The sequence below is a fragment of the Pongo abelii genome, chromosome 17 (assembly GCF_028885655.2).
Source record: "Pongo abelii isolate AG06213 chromosome 17, NHGRI_mPonAbe1-v2.0_pri, whole genome shotgun sequence".
Lineage (NCBI taxonomy): Eukaryota > Metazoa > Chordata > Mammalia > Primates > Hominidae > Pongo > Pongo abelii.
This window is the reverse complement of record NC_072002.2, coordinates 36,001,611-36,021,990: the sequence shown is the minus strand read 5'-3', so window position 1 is coordinate 36,021,990 and position 20,380 is coordinate 36,001,611. Positions and strand designations below refer to the sequence as shown.

The following is a 20,380-nucleotide window of genomic DNA, read 5'->3' as shown; positions in this document are numbered from 1 at the left end:
CATTTTCCATTCAAATACTATTCAATAAATTTTAAAAGCATGTATATGGCAACAACTAGCTCTAAAGATAATCCTACAAAATCCTTTCAGGCCTTTAGCTATGTAACATATCACCATCCATAACATTTTTTATCAATCAAAAAATCAGGTTATAAAATGTATTTTGGCAGCAGAGGGACTTCACTTTTTCTATAACTGTCTAAAGATTGTCTTGCTACTAGCCATGGTAATTTTTTTCCTCTTTCCTTTTTTCTCTGCAGTGCTTCTAAGTATAGTGACAGTGCATCAGGCTTTCCTAGTCTCAGCGCAAGCTCAGTGAAAATCTGGGAAATGTAAGTGGAAACATGAGAGACTGCTTTATTTGGCAGTGCTTACCCCCCCGCCAAAAAAAAAAAGTGGGGGGCAGGACAAATGGCAAAGCAGTGTTTGGACCGCAGGATGAACAATCAATAGGCAGAAAGCAAGATTGAGGTTTCCTCAGCTTTTGGATCGACAATCGACAGCTGAGAGGCTATTTTTTGCTATGGTTGACTAAATATGGTCAGGGAAGAGAGAGGCACAAGACAGCCTGTTTGCCTGGGAGTGCATGTTTCAAATGCTTAGCTGCCTATAAAGCTGTAACAGTTTAGCCAGTGGTCACTGAGGAAGAATATAAGTTAGCCTCATAGTGACTATGTGGAAGTCCTAACCTCGCTTGCAGACCTGACCTCTGGATGTGACAAGGTAGCTTCACTACAGATCTACTATTTAATCCTGGAAACTAAAAACCAAAAAAAAAAAAAAAAAAAAAAATCTAAAAGCAAGAAAGATGCAGACTATTTCCTAAGAAGAACCCAATGTATTCTGGAGGGCAAAGAAAAACAGGGTGAATGTTTACAGTTATTTGGGGGGAGTAAGGTGTCTTTTGGGTTCTGTTTTGTTTTTGTTTTTGTGTTTTTTTTGTCTTTTTTAGACTATAAAATTAACTTCTGCAACTTTTTCCCCTCTTCTGAAGCATTTCATCTGACAAGCTAGGTTCATTTTCTTGGCCTTTGTAGCAATCTTTTTTGATTGCTTAACTTTCCCTACATAACTGTGCAAGACTATTACATGACATTCCAAATCAAATGGCCAACACTGATTCAATTTTAGAGTTTTTTTGTTGGTGGGTTTTTTTTTTTTTTTTTTTGGTAAAGGGAAGAGGGGAGGAGAGGGAAAAGTAAGCTTGTTTTTTGTTTGCTCGTTTGTTTTTCAAATTTATCTTAAAAGGTGAGGTTCTGTGTTCACTGATACATCCCCTTCCTTCACCGGGCTCATGAAAAGAAATGCTGAATCAGCGAATAGAGTGAAGGAACAATCAAGATGAGATGGCTGCTGCTGATGTGATTCTCTAGGTCACTACCTTTCTTCCTGCTGCAAATGCTGCATGACACTAAGCTTACAGGTAACAGAGCACCATAAGGCCTGTACTTTTAAGGATGCTTATGAGTTTCTGCATGCTTACCTATTATTGACTCAATATATGTTCTCATTGTTAAATTAAATTCTATCTAACCATAGCCTAATTTCACAGTTCAAGTTGAGAGCTAATGTAGTGTAAAAAGGAATATTGTTCAAATACTATGGCAGTAACTTTTGATCTTAAAAATGTACAAATACATTATTGTCATTTACATTATTAAAGATTTAGTCATTATTGTTTCAGATTAAATGATGATTTTGCATCTCTAGTAAGTCACATCCTGCTTCCAAAGTATACTTATTTTCTAAAACTATTAGCTTCTATTTCAAGGTTTAGTCAACCAAGAAACTTGGCAGATCATAAAATACTTTTTAATGCTTACTAATAATTGGCCACAAAAATAAATCAGAACGTGCATGGTGTAATTCTAATGCTGCATTGCTGAAACTGCTGTAGTGCTGGGCTATCTACTGCTACATTCTGATTTGCTCTCTATAAGCTGCACTAGCTTTTTGTCACAAGCTGCAGAAATTCTACTATCCCTGCCCTTTTTTTCCTCCTTTGCCAAATCTGAAAATTTCTTGAGGTTTTAAATTAACCTTCTAATACCATAATAACTGAAGGCTACTTACCAACTATAATTTCTTTTCATGCTAAATTATCAAGGTAAATAAAACCCAGATGCTCATAGACTAAAACCTTTCAGTTCTTTGAAGTGATACTTTCTAAAAGTTGACGATTCTGACAGTTATCCTTTATACTAAAAAGATTAAAGAATCAAAACAACTTAAACTCACCAAAATTAGATATGTCTACATCTATTTGAATTTGTATTCAACCCATATTTGTATTTAACCCAAAGAGAAGCACCAAAGTGCAAAATTCAGGTAAGGAACTAATAAAGAAAAAAGAATGACAAATTTACAAATGATCATGAGTTCTTATCTGTGACCTTATAAAACACTAACAAAAATTCATAATCTTTAAAAGTTCAATTCACCCACACTCATCCTGGTTTTTCTCCTTGTTGTTTCAACTTCTAGAGTCAATATCAGAAATACTTACTGGTTAATTTGTTAGGTTTTGAGTAAGATATCTAGTTTGTAAAAAAAAAAAAAATTGAACTTAATTAATTACTATCTACCTGTAGGATCTAGAAGCAGACTACAAAAAAAGAAGAAATTCACTCTGAAGACTGAAGAAACACTAGGCTGATCTTAAGTTTCCGAAATACACTCTGTAACACTACACTGATTCTATGAATCTCTTGCAAAAAGAATCAAACCAGGACAGAGTTCAACAGATAACTGGTCAAATGTTTAGGAATGTCTATGTCCACCAAGAATATGGAACCATTAATGCCATGCTTCAGGTAAACTTGTTACAAAATTTAGTCTTCGATAAATTAGTCTCTGCAAATGATTTACCATTGCTCTACATTAGTAAGCTGAATGTTTCACTAACAAATAAGAAAATAAAATATTTCATGTTTTTACAGCTAACAACTTAGTAATACCTACTCAGAGTACATACTTCTTTATGTACCCATATGAACATACAATGCTATGGAATGTAAAGAAGTATGTATTTTTGGTAGGCAATAAACCACCAAGAGAGAATTAAACTGAGCTAAAAGAAGCTCTTGCTTCTTTCTACGTGAATGACCTTCATATGGTAAATTAACCTAGTCATGAACAGATGACCTTTGGCAATACTAACAGCAAAAAAAAAAGGTTATCTACTACTTATAGATATAAACTATCCCTAAGGTTTTTATTTCATGAAGGAAAAGAAGATCCAGTGAAGTAGATTTCAATTATCATGAAACTCCTTTTAAATCATCTAAGTTTAAAACATACATCTTACATTTTTAAATTAGGTATTCTCATTATTAAAATTTGACTGCAAAAGGGAAAATAGTATTACTAGCACAAAAGAATGAAGAATACACACGACCTATTTTCTGTCTCCACAATTTAATCTTAAGTATATCTCATTAGTAGGGCTCATTGATTTGTACAGAAAAATAAGATACTAAGAGCTGGCTTCATTCACGTAATAAGCTATTTCTTCTCATTTTGATAAATGTATAATCTATTAATATTAGAGGAATTTCTGACCAAAAGTTTTGTTGTTTTAAAAAGGCTTTCTTTTTTGACAGCTATAAACATAGTGGCCCTTGTCCTTCCTTCTCAAGTTTATCAGGGTCTTAACCCAAATCTCTACTTTAAATGTGAAGTTAAAACTTAAAATTAATTAAAATGTAAGATTTAAGCATGAAAAATGACAAAATTCGGGTCCACAGCTGTAAGTCGGCAGGGTATATTGGTAACAGACTACCAAATATTTAAAAGAAATTAATGTATTATCTGTATTATCTTTGAATTTGCTTTCTCCAAAGAGGGCATGTAAAATGAAAGCACTATAGTCAAGAACCAATTTATACATATTGAAGAACTGTTTTTATTGTACTATGCAATTACAATTCAATTTCTCTAAACATGATCAATCCATTGTTTAGAAATATCAAAATACTTTTATTTCACGCAGTTTGTATATTATTTATAAAAAATTCCAAATAATGCTCTTAGCAAAATTTATAAGCAGTACCTGTTTTAAGCTACTAATGACAAAGTCAGAAAAAAAGAAAGAGTAGTATTCACATATTCTAACCATTTCTTACTAAAAGTATTATTTCAACTGAAATATTTACACATGTATAAAAGCATAATATTTTAAATTTTTTGTATCAGAAACTGAATGGAAATGACTGTAAGTTTAACTATAGTTCATTTTGTTTAATAAGACTAGTTAATACAAAGATGATTTTCATTTTATCAGATTATAAAGAATGAGAATGACTATTACACATGGCATCATATGTGTTACTGCATGTTTACTGGAAATTATGAAAAGCACAAAATTTTAAAATTCTACACTTTCAAAGAAATTAGTTCAAAGCTTAACTCACATAAGCATAGCCCTTCTGATCATCCACAAAACAGAATGGCAATGATTCATGTTCTATTTGGTAACTTTACCTGTACAGGTCCTAAATACCAAGAACTCAAAATATATACCTCAAAAGTAGAGGCTCTTCTATAAAAACACTCAAAGGGTATTACTCTACTTGTGTTTTATAATAAACAGTTATATTGGTCATTCTATAGGTATACAAGTTGTTTAACAATCCTTCTCAAACATCCCAGCAACTAGGAATCTCTTTGCTATAATATTAAGACTATGTAAATAATCCTTAGAAAATAAAATGACAGGCTATTCATTTTTAAAAGTAAAATTATATGCTGATTCTGGTGCTTGCGAGTTTAACTTATCTAAGAGTATTTTCAATCACTCTAAAATGTCACATCTATCACTTAGATCAGCTGTTCATTTTTAACTGAGTACATATTAAACTCTGGGCATCTGCTGACACTGGTATAACTCAAACATTTCAACTGTCTCCCTGACAGGGATAACAGATGCTGACATTATCAAATGCTGTACTATTTTTTTCCCATGGCCTCTCCTTGCCCCGATATGGCCAGTATATGAAACTGAACTGCCATCCAAAAGCACACTTGAGCAACTGGATCTGCTAAACAGCTCCCATATAACTAGTAAAAATAGAAGCCAGTGTTATTGCTATCTTCAGCACTTAAGTTCAGGCAGTTTAACACCTGTTTCACTTCTACTAGAAAAAATGATGAAAAAGAATTGTAGTTAATTTCACCAGCAGTATGATACTTACCAACCAACAGACGCAGAATATACTTAGTGTGAGAGTCATTTGCATACTGCCTGAATTAGCGTTGACCTCCCAGTTTAGTTTAAAATAGTAACTGTAAAGAATATTTCTCTACTCTATTTCTCTGAGAGCACTTAACTTTATAGGCAAATTATAATTTATCAAACTTTTATTTTATGCAAGAAGACACCCCTCTCAAGACATTGAAATCAACAGTAAAACCACATTATAACAAAAATTTACTCTGATTTTTCAAGTATTATCCACACGATAGATTTTAATACTTGTATTCATGGATTGTAACTAACCACCTATTACTAAGGCGATAATGAGAAGTAACTAGGCAATCTGTACCCACAATGACAAAGAACTTAGTCAAGGAAATAGACCTTTAAAAGAGTTAAATTACTAAGCTATGATTAGTAACACTATGTAAGCAAAAACAAAGAAAAACTGGCATGCATGGTAGTTCCTTTCAACACAAGTCCAAGCAATACACTGAATACACATGTGATCTATTTATAAATCAAAGGGCAGAGGTACTTTCTTAAGGCCACTGATATTCCTACACCCATCAACAATTTGCTATTAGCCCTCAACTATAATGCTAAAAGAAGCAGTGGCAGTAGAAGGGGGTGACTAACAGAACTCTTCCCCAACCTTTTAGCTTAACTACTTAAGTAATCTGGTTTACTGCCTAGAGATAAATGGAAAACATTACTCTAAAATACATCAAGGTCTATTTGTTCCTTTAAATACTATTGGTTTTGAAACAGCTTATTGTCTACATGTAAGAATTAAGCAAAGACTTCGGCTGTGGACAAGATTAGAAAAAGAAAAAGAAGCAAAGATGTTGAAAACAAAGACGTACATTGATCATTCCTTAATGCAGTAATGTGTTAAAAGGAAAAGACTTTTAAACCATTAAGCGCAGGAAAACAGTAGGAAAGTGACTTCAAAATGGAAAATTTGACATTCAGTGACTGAAGCATTGGTATGATAATTTCTAACACTTGTAGAAAGTCCATGACTGTAATTTTACCAATGAAAAGCATTTAACTGTTTTGGATTCCAAACTAGCAGCACTACAATGCTTTGCTAGAGCTGGTAAAATGGAACCAAATCGCCTCTTCAATGGATTTGGTCCCCTTCAACCAGCTGTAGCTATGCATTGATTACTACGGGACAACCAACGTTTTCATTTGTGAATATCAATTACTTGTCAACTAATTTATACTTATTTACATTATGCAGACTGTGATTATAATCAAATAACTTGTTACTGTTAATTCTACCTGGAAAAGCTAGAATGGTTAAAGATGTATATAAAAAGCTTTATGAAAAATGTATGGATGAGTTAAGGATTTCAAATAAAAATGTTACTTATTATGGTCTCTTGGTATTAAATTTCTCATCCTTCAGAAAAGAAAAGAACTGGTAGTAAAATGTAGGCTATGCTTCATAATAACAACAACAACAAAAACTTCCTTCAAAGGAAGAAAATATCTGGAAAGGTCACCTAAAACCCACCTGAACACATAATGGGATTGTACAGTGTGGTTTACATGGATGTGTGCATATTTAAATTAAAGAAAACTATAACATTATATAACACTCTAGAAATGTTTAGTCACTATCTTCCATAGTATTGGCCTTTAATTTTACCGTTATTTACCTGAATGTTAGCAGGTAAGGTGAAAAAGATGAAATTGTAGAATATCTTGTGGAGAGGCTTAAAACAGTATCTAGTTCTTCTGACCCTGAATCAAAGGTTTTTAGTCTTCAAAAAAGAAAGAAAATGCTAAGCATCACTACTTTTACTCATGAAATATTTCACCTCTCCATATTTGTTTTCACAGCTGTAAAATGAAGAACTCTGCTAATAATAAATACTATGACTCTCCTCACTGTCTTCTTTGTCCCTTATAAAAAAAATACACACAATATTCTCCTCCAGTGGGGATAAACTGAAGGAAAGGAAAAAAGTGACAATTATTCTAACATCCATATAATTTTCTTAATGATTGCAATAAAACTATAGATAATTTAATATTATTTAATTAATAGAGACAAACATTTCAGCAATTAATGAAGATTACTGAAGACAAGAGTAGTTTAAAAACCTAGATGTTCACACATTCTCAACTCTTGACCACTCCTCCATTTCAAAATGAATCATGCTCTAAAAGACTGTGGGCAAAAGGAGACATATATAAATATATATCTTATCACTTCATTCAAGATCTTCTTCCTCCTATTAATTACATCTCAGTCACAGTAAGTACATTTGTGTATTACAAGGCATATGGTGTTTGAGAGTAGATGCATGAGCATACATTAGAGAAAACACACTCTAAGTATCCTATTACTGAATAGACTCAGCTATATTTTGTAGATAGCACTCAGCATGTTTACAATTGTAAGGAAAGCATTAAACACCAAAATACAGTACAACTTATCAAATCTTCAAGTAGTCAACATAGTCTTATTTACAGACCATATTTCAGAATTTAAAAAGTAAAAAAAGCATCACAACATTCGAGAAGGAAAACCATGAGTTGCTCACATATTCAGTAAGATTTGTAATATGTGTCTTTGTAGGAATTAGTAAGCAAATAAGAAATGCCTGTGAAATTATCTTAGTACCAACCTAAAAACAACATATATCACATCAGGTGATTCAGTCATATTTTACGTTTACTTTTCACATTCAATTTCTATTCAAGAAAAATTTGTAAATACTATATAAACTTTATAATTATATTATTGTTATCTGTACTTCCAAAATACCTATCGATTGTTTTTGCCAGCTCTGCAGAGAATACTGCTGACTAATTTATTTTCATGCCTGTAAGGGAGCTCTAAAAACTTAGCTAAAAATGCAGCATCTTTACAGAAAGTACCTAAGTAACATGCTGATTATGCTACTCCAAAGAAATTCAGTTTTCACTTTTATCAGCAGAAATAATTTCTGCTCTTACTTTAAATCCGAAATTTTACTTGTATACTGAGATGATAAATATGGCTAAACTCTAGATGAAAACATGCCTATAAATATTAACTATCAGAATAGACAAACAGCATTGTTCTTAGTTAAGATTTCTTAAAAAAACAAAACTACTATATTAAAACATGGTGTAATTTCTACTTAAAATGCTTCAAACTTTATAAAGCACAACCAAAGTACTCAGGGTCTCATAGCGAAAATTTATATTCTCTTCCAGAATTCTAAAAGACAACAATAAATGGCTTTATAATTCTTTTCTCTTAATGTGTTTCAGTTACTATCATACTATGAGGAAACATCAAGATCAGCTTTGAAATCTAGACTCATATTGATCTGCACCTTTGAAATAGAGACTTCAAAGGACAGTCTTCAAAAATATAGGGCATCTAGACACTTCATCAGGTTCTGGAAATAACAATGTGCTCTATCTGGTTTTCTTTTTTTTTTTTCTTTTTTTTTTTTTAAGAGACAGGGTCTTGCTACGTTGCTCAGGCTGTAGTGCAGTGGCACGATCATAACTCACTGCAGACTCAAACTCCTGGGCTCGAGCAATATTCTTGCCTCAGCCTCCCAAGTAGCTGAGACTAAAAGTCTGTGATGCCACACCCAGCTGATTCTTTTTTTTTTTTTTGATACAGAGTCTTGCTCTATAACCCAGACTGGAGTGCAGTGGTGCAATCTCAGCTCACTACAATCTCTGCTTCCTGGGTTCAAGTGATTCTCATGTCTCAGCCTCACGAGTAGCTGGAACTACAGGTGCGCACCACTACACCCAGCTAATTTTTGTATTTTTAGTAGAGACAGCGTTTCACAATATTGGCCAGGCTGGTCTCAAACTCCTAGCCTCAAGTGATCTGCCCGCGTTGGTCTCCCAAAGTGCTGGGATTATAGGCATGAGCCACCGTGCCCAGCCTAATTTTTTAATTTTTTAGAGACAGGGTCTTGCTACATTGCCCAGGTTGATCTCAAACTCCTGGCTTCAAGCAATCCTCCTGCCTCAGCCTCCTAAGTCGCTGGGATTACAGATGTAAATCACCACACCCAGCTGGTTTTCTATAGCATGAAGGCCAAAAAGACTGGTTGTTATTTTTAATTCCAAGTACATTAAAAATGGTTCCTTCTGTCTTCTGACATCACTGGTCAGTATAGGGGGGAAAAAATCAACCTTAAGAAAAAGAAATTTGATATGAAAAAAAGAATTCAAAACATCCCAATTTGCAATTACAACTGGTAACATAAGTTGTGTCATCTTCTGATACTCTTCAGTGTCCAATTAAAATCACACTCTATCTGGCAATCTATAGTCACAACTACCTAAAAATGTCTTAAGGAAGTAGGAATAAAGAAGTCATGTAGATTTAACTGAAGCACTACTTTGTTGAAGAATAAAAGCATTTTTTTTTAATGTCATCTGACACCAAATATCTGGTTGGAAGAGGTGCTGTTTTAAATTTTCAGGGGAACCCTCAAGATTTATGCAAGATTGAAAAAAATAAAAGTAAATTTTCTCTTCCTTGTATAGGCTTAGCATTATTGAAAATACTATGCCTACTCTCAATAAAAATGAAACAACTCAAAATATTTAAAAGATACATGTTTCCTAAGCACTTCAATTCTCAGTTTATCCTAAACTTTATGATTTCATATTCCCTCAATAAATCCTAAATTCTCTCAATAAAATCTTTTTGACCATTCTAATCTGAAGTAATTGCTGTCTGAATTCCTAACATAGTTTCTCTACAGAATTCATTTTGTAATTGATCATATAACATCTTGTGATATTTAACAGTGTCCTCACTGTCAAAGTAAGACTAACATTTATTGAGTGCCTTGTATAGCTAGAGCATATGTAGGATGAACAGATGAATATGAATGCCCACAATGTTAAGAGAAAGACAGAAATGCACATAGTAATAAACAGCACTAAGCAGAGTACAGTAAGTACAATAAATAAGAACACAGAGGCAAGGAGCAGTGGCTCACGCCTGTAATCCCAGCACTTTGGGAGGCCGAGACAGGCAGATCATGAGGTCAGGAGATCGAGACCATCCTGGCTAACGTGGTGAAACCCCATCTCTACTAAAAAATACAAAAAAAATTAGTCGGGTGTGGTGGTGGGCGCCTGTAGTCCCAGCTACTTGGGAGGCTGAGGCAGGAGAATGGTGTGAACCCAGGAGGCAGAGCTTACAGTGAGCCAAGATCATGCTACTGCACTCCAGCCTGGGCGACAGAGCAAGACTGTCTCAAAAAAAAAAAAGAACACAGAACAAGGAAGTACAGAGCAAACAAAATAATTCCAACGATGACACAGGAGGTAGCTCTCGAAGAAAGATGGTTAAGATAAAGAAGCAGGACGGGGCATCCCGATGAAAGAAAATGCTCCAAAAAATAGAAGAAGAAAGCAGACAGCATATTTTAGGAAAGGAGAATAGATGATGGGCAAGGCGGGCTGAGGGATTGGATTGGCAGGAGATAAAGTTAGACACAGGACACACAGAATATGCGTCTGAATGCCAAGCCAAAGTGTGTAGATTGTATTCTATGTTAATAGACAAAAACTGAAGTTGGGAAACAGGGGAAGAGAGCCATTTAGACCTATGTTTTTCAGAATGGATAATTTGTAAATGTATAAAATTTAAATCAAGAATAAGACTGAAATCAAAGAAAAAAATTAGAAGAATAGTATAATAGTCTAGGTAAATGTGGCGAGTACTTAATTGGGTCAGCAACAGTGGGAACAGAATGGAATGGGTTGGAAGGATTGGTAGAATGAGTAAAATTTTAAAACTAGTTGGAAGTTAAGAATTGGTGAGAGAGCAAAGATAACTCTAAGCAATGAAGTAGCAAGAGGAATGAGGTATCGATACATTCTTTGCCCACGTGTTTTGGTCTTGCTTCACAGACAGACCATAATACAGAAAAGGTGATGTAAAGTGGTTTGACAGTTACGATTCTAAAGTCACGTAGACCTTGCTCAAGTTACAGCTGCTTCAGTAATCAGCTATGTGTTCTTGAAAATTAAATTCATCTCTATAAGCCTCATATTCTTTATGTGTAAAATGAGGATATTAACACCTGCTCCAAAAAGCTGTTGAAAGGATTAAGTGAGATGATGCATGTGAAGCACTTTGCAGAGGCTGGCATGTGGTAAGTGCTATCACAATCTTCTGTTTGAAGGGCAGGGAAAATATAATACTACTGTCTCCTTCACAATGCCAAAATCTGAAGTGATCAAATATTTGCAATTTGGAAAAAAAATCAAGATGTGATCTACAATATGATCATTCATTTCGTCCTACAATATATACCCACTGTTACAGTTACCAATAAGCAGTAGCAATAAAATCCTTTTGTTTTCTGTGGTCACCCTCTAGTGGTGATCCTAAGAAGCTAAAGGAAACATGATATAAAAATACAATAAGGAACCAAAGAATAAGTGTTCAGAATAGATAAAATTATCAAAATGAAAATCAAAGTGAACATTTTTCTTAGTCCAGGTATACAGGTTTGACTCAAACATAAACAGAAGACATCTAATGAAGAATTTCCTAAAATGGTTAGGGTAAAGTTGTTTCAAAAAGTGAGTTAATGGAAATCTCTAAATTAAGCAAAGCTAAGCATTTTCCCATTCTGTGGGACACTGCAGATCCTTCATAAAGAATGTGATTCTCCAAAAGGAGTCTTTCTCAAATGTCAACCAGCAAATACTTTTTTCAGTAGAATACTATTGCTGTAACAATGGATGAGGGGATAGCTACACTAGAAGTTTATATAACTAATTACATTATTAATAAGGAATTAAGTAACTTAATATTTATTTAGCCTTAAGTTTTAAAAAATAATTATCGTGCAAATGACAACATGAAATTAGAGGACACCCAGATAATTATTTTGAAGAAACATAAATCTCAAAATAAAATGCATTTTAATTAAATCTTTAGAAAGAAACCAGTATTCCTGATATTTTATATCCACATTTAATATAAACTTAAATAATCATTTCATAATACTTGTATTAGATTAACAACTAAATAATCATCATATAAAACTAAATAAAGGCATAATTTTCACAAAACTTTAAAATGATTTAAAATACTAAAATAGCCAAAATTATTTCTTCATCAGTATCAGAAAAAGAGAATCAGCAGTAGGAAAATATTTTTGAATTGCACCTAAAATAGTAAGGGGTGACATACCTGGGATTTCCCCTTAGTGCAGCATGATGTAGAGCATTAAATCCATTATTGTTTGTGATGGTAACATCTGCTCCAGCTTCCAAAAGAACTGCTAGGATATCATCACGTTTCTTACTTATTGCATCATGAAGAGGGGTATCACCTTCAGAATCCTTTAAGTTTAAAGAAACTTTCATTAGTTCTTCAATTAATCATCCCATCTAATAGTAATACTTATACCAAATGCTAAGCAAACAGAAGCAGAGACCACATCCAACAAATACCAATAAAAGAGCACTTTCTGCGAAAACTATAAAAATATAGGCAAAGGCCGGGCATGCTGGCTCATGTCTGTAACCCTAGCACCTTGGGAGGCTGAGGCGGGAGGATCAGCAGAGGCCAGGAGTTCAACACCAACATGGGCAACATATAGAGACCTTGTCCCTACAAAAAATTTTAAAAATTAGCCGGGCATGGTGGTGTGCACCTATAGTCCTAGCTACTCAGGAGGCTGAGGCAGAAGAATGACTTGAGCCCAGGAGTTCAAGGCTCCAGTGAGCTATGATCATGCCACTGCACTCCAGCCAGGGTGACAGAGCAAGACTCTATCTCCAAAAATATAAAAAACAAAGATACAGGCAAGAAACACTGGCCACATTATAGTAAGGAAAGATGTACTCAAATCTAGCTGGAAAACACAATAAGCATGCTGGATTTTTTTTTTTTTTTTTGAGACCAAGTTTCGCTCTTCCACTCAGGCTGGAGTACAGTAGCGCGATCTCAGCTCACTGCAACCTCCACTTTCCAGTTTCAAGCGATTCTCCTGCCTCAGCCTCCCAAGTAACTGGGATTACAGGCACCCACCACCACGCCCGGCTAATTTTTTTATTTTTAGTAGAGACAGGGTTTCACCACGTTGGCCAGGCTGGTCTCAGACTCCTGACCTCGTGATCTGCCCACCTCAGCCTCCCACAGTGCTGGGATTACAGGCGTGAGCCACCTTGCCGGGCAAAGTTTTTTTTTGTAGAGATGGGGGTCTCAGTATGTTGCCCATGCTGGTCTTGAACTCCTGTGCTCAAGTGATCCTCCCACATGAGCCTCTCAAAGTGCTGGGATTACAGGCATGAGCGACCACTCCTGGCACATGCTGAAGCTTTACAAAGAAAAAAGAAAAGAAAAGAAGTAGCCTCAAATATAACCAATGACAAAAACGAATGAAGTGAAAAAGCTGCCCCTCAAATTTAATAAGTTTAAAATGGCCTTAATTGTCATACCCTGAAATTCCATACCAAACCTACACCATAACAATGAACTGAAAGTCGGCGGTTTTCGACCTTGGCTGCTCATTAGAACCTGCTGGGGAGATCTTTTAAAATCTGTTGTACAGATCAAAAGAAAAAGAGAGAAAAAAAAATCTGATGTCCAGGCCGTTCACCATACTAAATCTCTAGAGGTGAGAGTGAGGCATTAGTAATTTTTCAAAGCTCCACAGATGAATATATTGTGCAGTCACAGGTGAGGAACACTAATCTAAGCATTTTCAAAGGGCAGGAAAGTGGCTAGTTAGCCAAAGGTAAAACAATTGTAAATTAAAATTTAGCAATATCAGTCTACCATTTTTTCAAGCTGACTACTTTTTACATTTATCAATTGACTTAGCACTAAGTTTTTATTCATTAGCAGTCATGTACATACATGAATAATTTAGATTTCATTCTTTTCATAGTTTCACAGATGCTATTCTCAGTAAAGTCATATATAACCTGGCCTACAGCATATACTACAGTTCCCAAATCCAGTTTGCCACTTGTTTTTTGTTTGTTTTATTCTTTTTTACTAGACATATTTCCTGCATGGTTTGTCTCCCCAGTCATTGTCCACAGGATTCTGAGAAGCTACAGGAATATGATAGTGCAAACACCAGACCCAGCTTCATCTCCAATGCTGTGGAAAGGGACTGTACATCATGGGGCAGAGCCCTATGCTCCCCTATGCCATGTGGACAGAGCCTAGAAAAAATGATATCCCAGGATATTACCCATTGGAGCCACCTGTTTTTGTAAATTAAGTTTTATTGGAACACAGCCACACCCATTCATTTATGTATTATCTACGGCTGCTTTCATTCTGCAATGAGAGTTAGACAGCTGTGGCAAAAGCCAATAAGCCACTATTTGTGCCCATTACAGAAAATGTTTGCTAATCCCAGGAATATATTCATCCACCTACATAAAGAATTCCTGCCAGGCATGGTGGCTCACACCGGTAATCCCAGGACTTTGGGAGGGGGGAGCAGGAAGACTGCTTGAGCCCAGAAGTTTGAGACCAACCTGGGCATTTCTACAAAAAATTAGCCAGGCATGGCAGCTCACACCTGTAGTCCCAGCTACTCAGGAGGCTGAGGTGGGCCCTGAAGGTCAAGACTGCAATGAGCCATGATCACGGCACTGAATTCCAGCCTGGGCAACAGAGTAAGACCCTGTCTCAAAAAAAAAAAAAAAAATTCCTAACCCAAGTTCAATCCAACCATCTACCATCTACCTTCTACTCCTGTATCTGGTGGCACTAAAGATCTGTAGTGTTCAACCTGAAACGGGCTTCTAACATGATTGGAACACCCTTCTGCAGGTCCCCAAGTTCTTATCACTCTTCTCAATTACTCTCCCTACCTGCCACCCCAAACTCACACTCTCAACAGATGAACTTGTCTCCCATTTCAGACAAAAAACGTCAGCAGGTATAAATCACCTCTCTTTACAGATTAACACCTCCCCAATTCTTCCCTCATCCTCCAATCCTGCCTCCCACTTACAAGGACATACTCCAGATCCCAACAGTTCCAAAACAGCTGTACTTCAAAAACCTTAGTTTCTAATAACTATCTAGCTGAACAAAATCTGTTCTTTCAGTTCTTCTCAAGCCCTCATTCCCACTACTACTGTTCTTCTTTATTTCTTCTCTGAGATCTATCCAATCCAGCAACCAATTCCTGGATGCTGTAAATTATCTAAACTACAAGCAGCTTACGATTCTAACCACTGTCCTACTTTTTAAAAAATCATTATTGAGTTTCCAATGGAAACAAATTATGTTTTACATATTCAAATAGTATTTCAGGAAACATTTTTATTTAAAAATAGCATGTTGTTTCAAGCCTATTCGGTTAAGGAACCTAAAAGTTGGCAAATTAGGTTCAGGAGCTACAAAATTACTAAGCATAGAAACTTTAATCAAATCGATGCACAAAAGACAAGCTGCTTAGCAACCAAACTAAGTAGATAATGGACACAGACTGCATTTTCCATATATTTGTGGTTTAATTTATCTGGTTATAAAACTGTAGCTGGGGATAATCATTTCTTAGGCAACCATTGCTTCAAAAATTAGATCCTACTGTAAATCAACTCTAAAATCCTATACATTTTCCAAAACAGAAAATCTCCGAAGATTACACTAACGACTATTCAAAGTCCCTAAGCTACAATAAAAGCTACAATTAAAATAATTTAAATAGTTATGAAGTAACTATTATGAAATATAGCCTATTACACTTCTTTAAGCTGTTGAGGCTCACTGTCATGATCAATAAAGTTAAATCCATTCATAAGCTGATATTTTTACAAAGAAGTCCCCATTCTCCCTGCCCAATCTAAACCCAATCTATTGGCATTTTCCTTTAAAAAAAAAAAAAAAAAACTTTTTAAAAAAGAAATAGCTGCCAATTGTGCAACATCTTATGCCATTGGTATCATTTACTATGACCATATGAGAACGGTAACAAAGGAATGCTTACCATAGAACGTAATGTTTCCCTTTAATAGGATCCTAGCAATACCTGCAGGATGTGTTTCTTTAAAGGTTTTACCTGGAGACTGGGATGACAGCCAAAGTCCAATAAAGTCTTCACAACTTGAAGATGACCTTTATTGACAGCAATATGAAGTGGTGTCTGTCGGCGCTTGTTTCGAGCATTCAAATCAGCACTACCTCGATGTAGTACTTCTATAACAGCGCCTTCATCTCCAAAAGCTGCATGGTGAACTGCTCTATCACCATCTTTATCCTAATCATTAGTATTGAAATCTGAATTAGTGAATATTTTAGAAAGAAAAAAAACTTGAAGCTATAATAATATACCAAGAAGCAGATTAATTTGAGAAAAGGAAACATAGGAAACAACAAAATAACAATAACTTGACCAGGTGCAGTGGCTCATGGCTGTAATCCCAGCACTTTGGGAGGACAAGGCAGAAGGATCACTTGAGGCCAAGTAAACTGTAAATCTGAGTAAGATTTCCAACAATACCAATCTGGGCAACATAGCAAGATCCTGTTTTGTAGAGAGAGCCAGGCATGGTGGCACCCACCTGTAGTCCCAGCTACTTGGGAGGCTGACACAGGAGGATTGCTTGAGCCAAGGAGTTTCAAGTTACAGTGAGCTATGATCGCACCACTGCACTCCGACCGGGGTAACAGAGTGAGACCCTGCCTCTATAAAAAAAATTTTTAAAACCTAGAAACTGACTTGAACAGTGATTAACTCCCAAAGATAAATGATAAACTTAGATCATTATATGTATATATATATTTTTTATATATATATACACATTTTATAGATATATATATCAGACCAACAGTTTGAACTTTCAGCATTCCTCATTTATCAGCTATGATGGTAAGCCAACTTTTTTTGCCATTTAAAAATTTTTACAAAGACCGTTTTTGTTGTTGTTGTTTTTAAAGAATCAGGATCCTAGGCCGGGCGCAGTGGCTCACGCCTGTAATCCCAGCACTTTGGGAGGCCAGAGTGGGCGGATCACCTGAAATCAGGAGTTCAAGACCAGCCTGGCCAACATGGAGAAAACCCGTCTCTACTAAAATTACAAAAATTAGCCAGACATGGTGGCACATGCCTGTAATCCCAGCTACCCGGGCGGCTGAGGCAGGAGAACTGCTTGAATCCGGGAGGCAGAGGTTGCAGTGAGCCGAGATTGGGCCACTGCACTCCAAGCCTCAGTGACAGAGCAAGACTGCCTCTCAATAAAAAAAGAATCAGGGTCCTGTTCTGTCACTCAGGCTGGAATGCAGTGGCAGTCATAGCTCACTGCAGCCTTGAACTCCTGGCCTTAATAAATTCTCCAACTTCAGCCTCACAAAATGCTGGGATCAGAGGTGTGAGCCACTGTGCACATCCTACAAAGACTTTTCAATGACACAAAAAGTAAACTAAGATGAGTTATGTGATTGAAAAAAAAAAAGAATGCCAAACAATGTGATCTCAACTGGCTTTAATGGGGAGCAATTTATCAACACATTAAAACTGGTTAAGTGATGAGCATACATATTTCTGTATATTCGAGAACAGAAAAAAAATTAAATACACCATTAAAAGATAAAAACGAAGCATAAACTACCAAAATTCCATATATCAAAAATTCCAAAACTATTTCAGAAGAATCAAATAGATTTGCCTCACCTCCTGTAACAGACATATTTCTGAAGAAATGAGAAGGCAGGAAAGATCCAATTGCTTAAATTTTTTAAAACTAAAAGAAAGTACTTTATAAAGGGGAAAAACTGCCTGCACTGTGCCATGAAGGTAGTATACACAGTTTATACCAAAAAGCATGAAAAGAAGTCTCACTGCCTTGCCAGAAGCAGATGGAAAAGGGTATTAGGTATAAGGGTATTGCATTTATTCCAATACTGCATTGCAAATTTTAACACCCACCAAGATCATGTGTCTGTCCCTGATCCTGGTACTCTAAGACTTTCTCCATCCAGAGCAATGGTTTCTGATTCCCAATACCACTGTGCCAGCCCCTGGTGGACTCCCTAGTTTTGCAAGAGGTTTGACAATCCATATGGCACCCAGGATTATCTGAACTACTTTCAAAGATAACACAGATAAACACTGTTTTGATTAAATGCACTCATTCAAAACAGTTACAGAACTCAAAGTAGTTTTTGGTCTTTGCAGATTTTCTCAAACAGGTATTAAAGGTAAAAGCACTCATGTAGGAATCCACAACAGTTTGACAATCATTTATGAAATGGTAGGGAACTACAACTCAGGGATATTTCTACCTTACTGATATTTCCAGCTGAATCAGTTTTTGTTACCTATCAATTTTGAGAAAGGAACTGGCAAACAACCACATGTAAGATTTAAGATTCAACTCTTGTGCCTTTTCCCTGGTGGTCTTGTGGTTAGGATTTGGCACCTCTCTCAACTCTTGTGCCTCTGAGTAGCATTATATTTAAACATCCCAGAAAAACAAGTGTTTTAAAAAACAAAACAAAAATAAGATATATATGCATGTATATATAAATTAATCTCTCTAGTAACACATATAATTCAGAATCCTAGAGTTAAGATCTTCCCACCTTCCAGTCTTTTTTTTTTTTCTGTTACAGTTTTTAACCCTATTTTGTGATTCACCTTCCATTGAAAAAGGGAACATCAGGCTACTAACACTGTATCGTTGTTAGAAAATCACTACTGAAACACTTAATGCAGGCTGTCAATAATTTACATAAAAATAAACACCAAAGAATTAAAAACTCTGATATGTTTGTCAAAAGGAAATAAATAAGAACAATTTTTAAATTATGGAAAATACACATGCACACTAGAAAATTACAATTAAATATAATTAAATTTACTTCCAGGTTTCTCTTCTAAATTAGAAAACTGCAGTTATAATAAAACCTTAACTTGTAAGTTTTGTTGCTTTCTTCTGAATCCATCTTAAATACTCCAAATAAACCTAAAACACAGCTCATGTGCCTGTCCTGTTCCTAGTACCAAAAGAGAATTTTAAGGAACAATGTTACAGCTAACCTCTATAAGATTATCTCAAAGAATTTCATAAAGAGGCCTCAAATTAAATCTAAAACTGATCGTGTTTCTTTCTATCCCCCTGCCCTATTCTCTCTCCATTTTCCAAAACCTGCTCTTGTTTAGTATTGCCTATCTTAGCTGACAGAACTACAGACCATATGGTCAACAAAATCAGTATCTGTAAGTCACAGTCAACTGCTTCCTCTCTGTGAGCCTCCATTTGCAAGCACCAAACTCTACAGCTTTTACTCCTCAATTTATGCTCATATCTATTCTCTTTTCTCTAAGTCTACCACAAACTAATTCAGGCCTTCATTCTTACTCACCTGGATGATTACCACAACTCAACCTCCCTTCACTTTCTTATCCCAATCTATTCTTCACACCAAAGTCATAATTCTTTCTGTAAAACACAAATTTTATGTTTAAACCTCTTCAATGTCTCTCTACTATGTATAAAACAAATCTCTTTTGAGACCTACGTCTGTGAACCATTCCAGCCTCGCCTGCTGCCACAGTCCCCTCAGATATCAGGCTCCAACTTATCAACTTAAGGGATCCTATATATTTTCATATGCTACTCCCTAGACTTGGAATGCTCTTTGTTGTCACCCTCTTGGACTGGAGACTAGATATCTTATAAAACTCAGCTCAGGCATCACTTCTCCTGTGAAATTTCCCCTGACTCTCACAAATTGATTATACCACTTCTCATACTATAGTATAATTATTTGTTTGAAGTCTTTTTTACTTGGCTGTGGGCTTCTTGGAGGCTATGACTGTGTCTTAGTCATCTTTATTTCCAGGACCTAGCACAGTGACTATTAACTAGTAAGAATAAAAATGGGTGTTGAATACAATCCTTAAATAACCATCATGACTTTTTAATATTTTTATTGCAGCAAAATGTACATAAAATTTACCATCTTCACCATTTTTAAATGTACAATTCAGTGATATTAAGTACATTCATATCACTGTGCAACCATCACCACCATCCATCTCTAGAACTTTTTTCATCTTGCAAAAGTGAGACTCTATACCCATTAAAAACTGAGAAAACTGAAACTCTACACCCTATTCCTCCTACCCCCCCATCTCTGGAAACCACCATACATTCTACTTTCTGTTCCCATGATTTTGACTACTATCTATACTTCTTAGT

At 35.5% G+C, this 20,380-nt stretch overlaps 1 protein-coding gene and 1 non-coding gene across 2 annotated transcripts in view; both read right to left on the bottom strand.

Moving 5' to 3' along the window:
* Window positions 1–20,380, bottom strand: part of MIB1 (MIB E3 ubiquitin protein ligase 1) — a 134,259-nt gene that overhangs the window by 37,705 nt on the left and 76,174 nt on the right. The window contains exons 11-12 of the mRNA XM_024235899.3: window positions 16,237–16,434; window positions 12,393–12,544 (exon numbers count right to left, since the gene is read on the bottom strand). Of these exons, the coding sequence (XP_024091667.1) occupies window positions 12,393–12,544; window positions 16,237–16,434 (350 nt within the window). The remainder of the gene's footprint in view (window positions 1–12,392; window positions 12,545–16,236; window positions 16,435–20,380) is intronic.
* LOC112129984 (small nucleolar RNA SNORA73 family) lies at window positions 14,212–14,416 on the bottom strand. The gene has a single exon (XR_002912308.1). It is a non-coding gene; the product is annotated as a small nucleolar RNA SNORA73 family (small nucleolar RNA).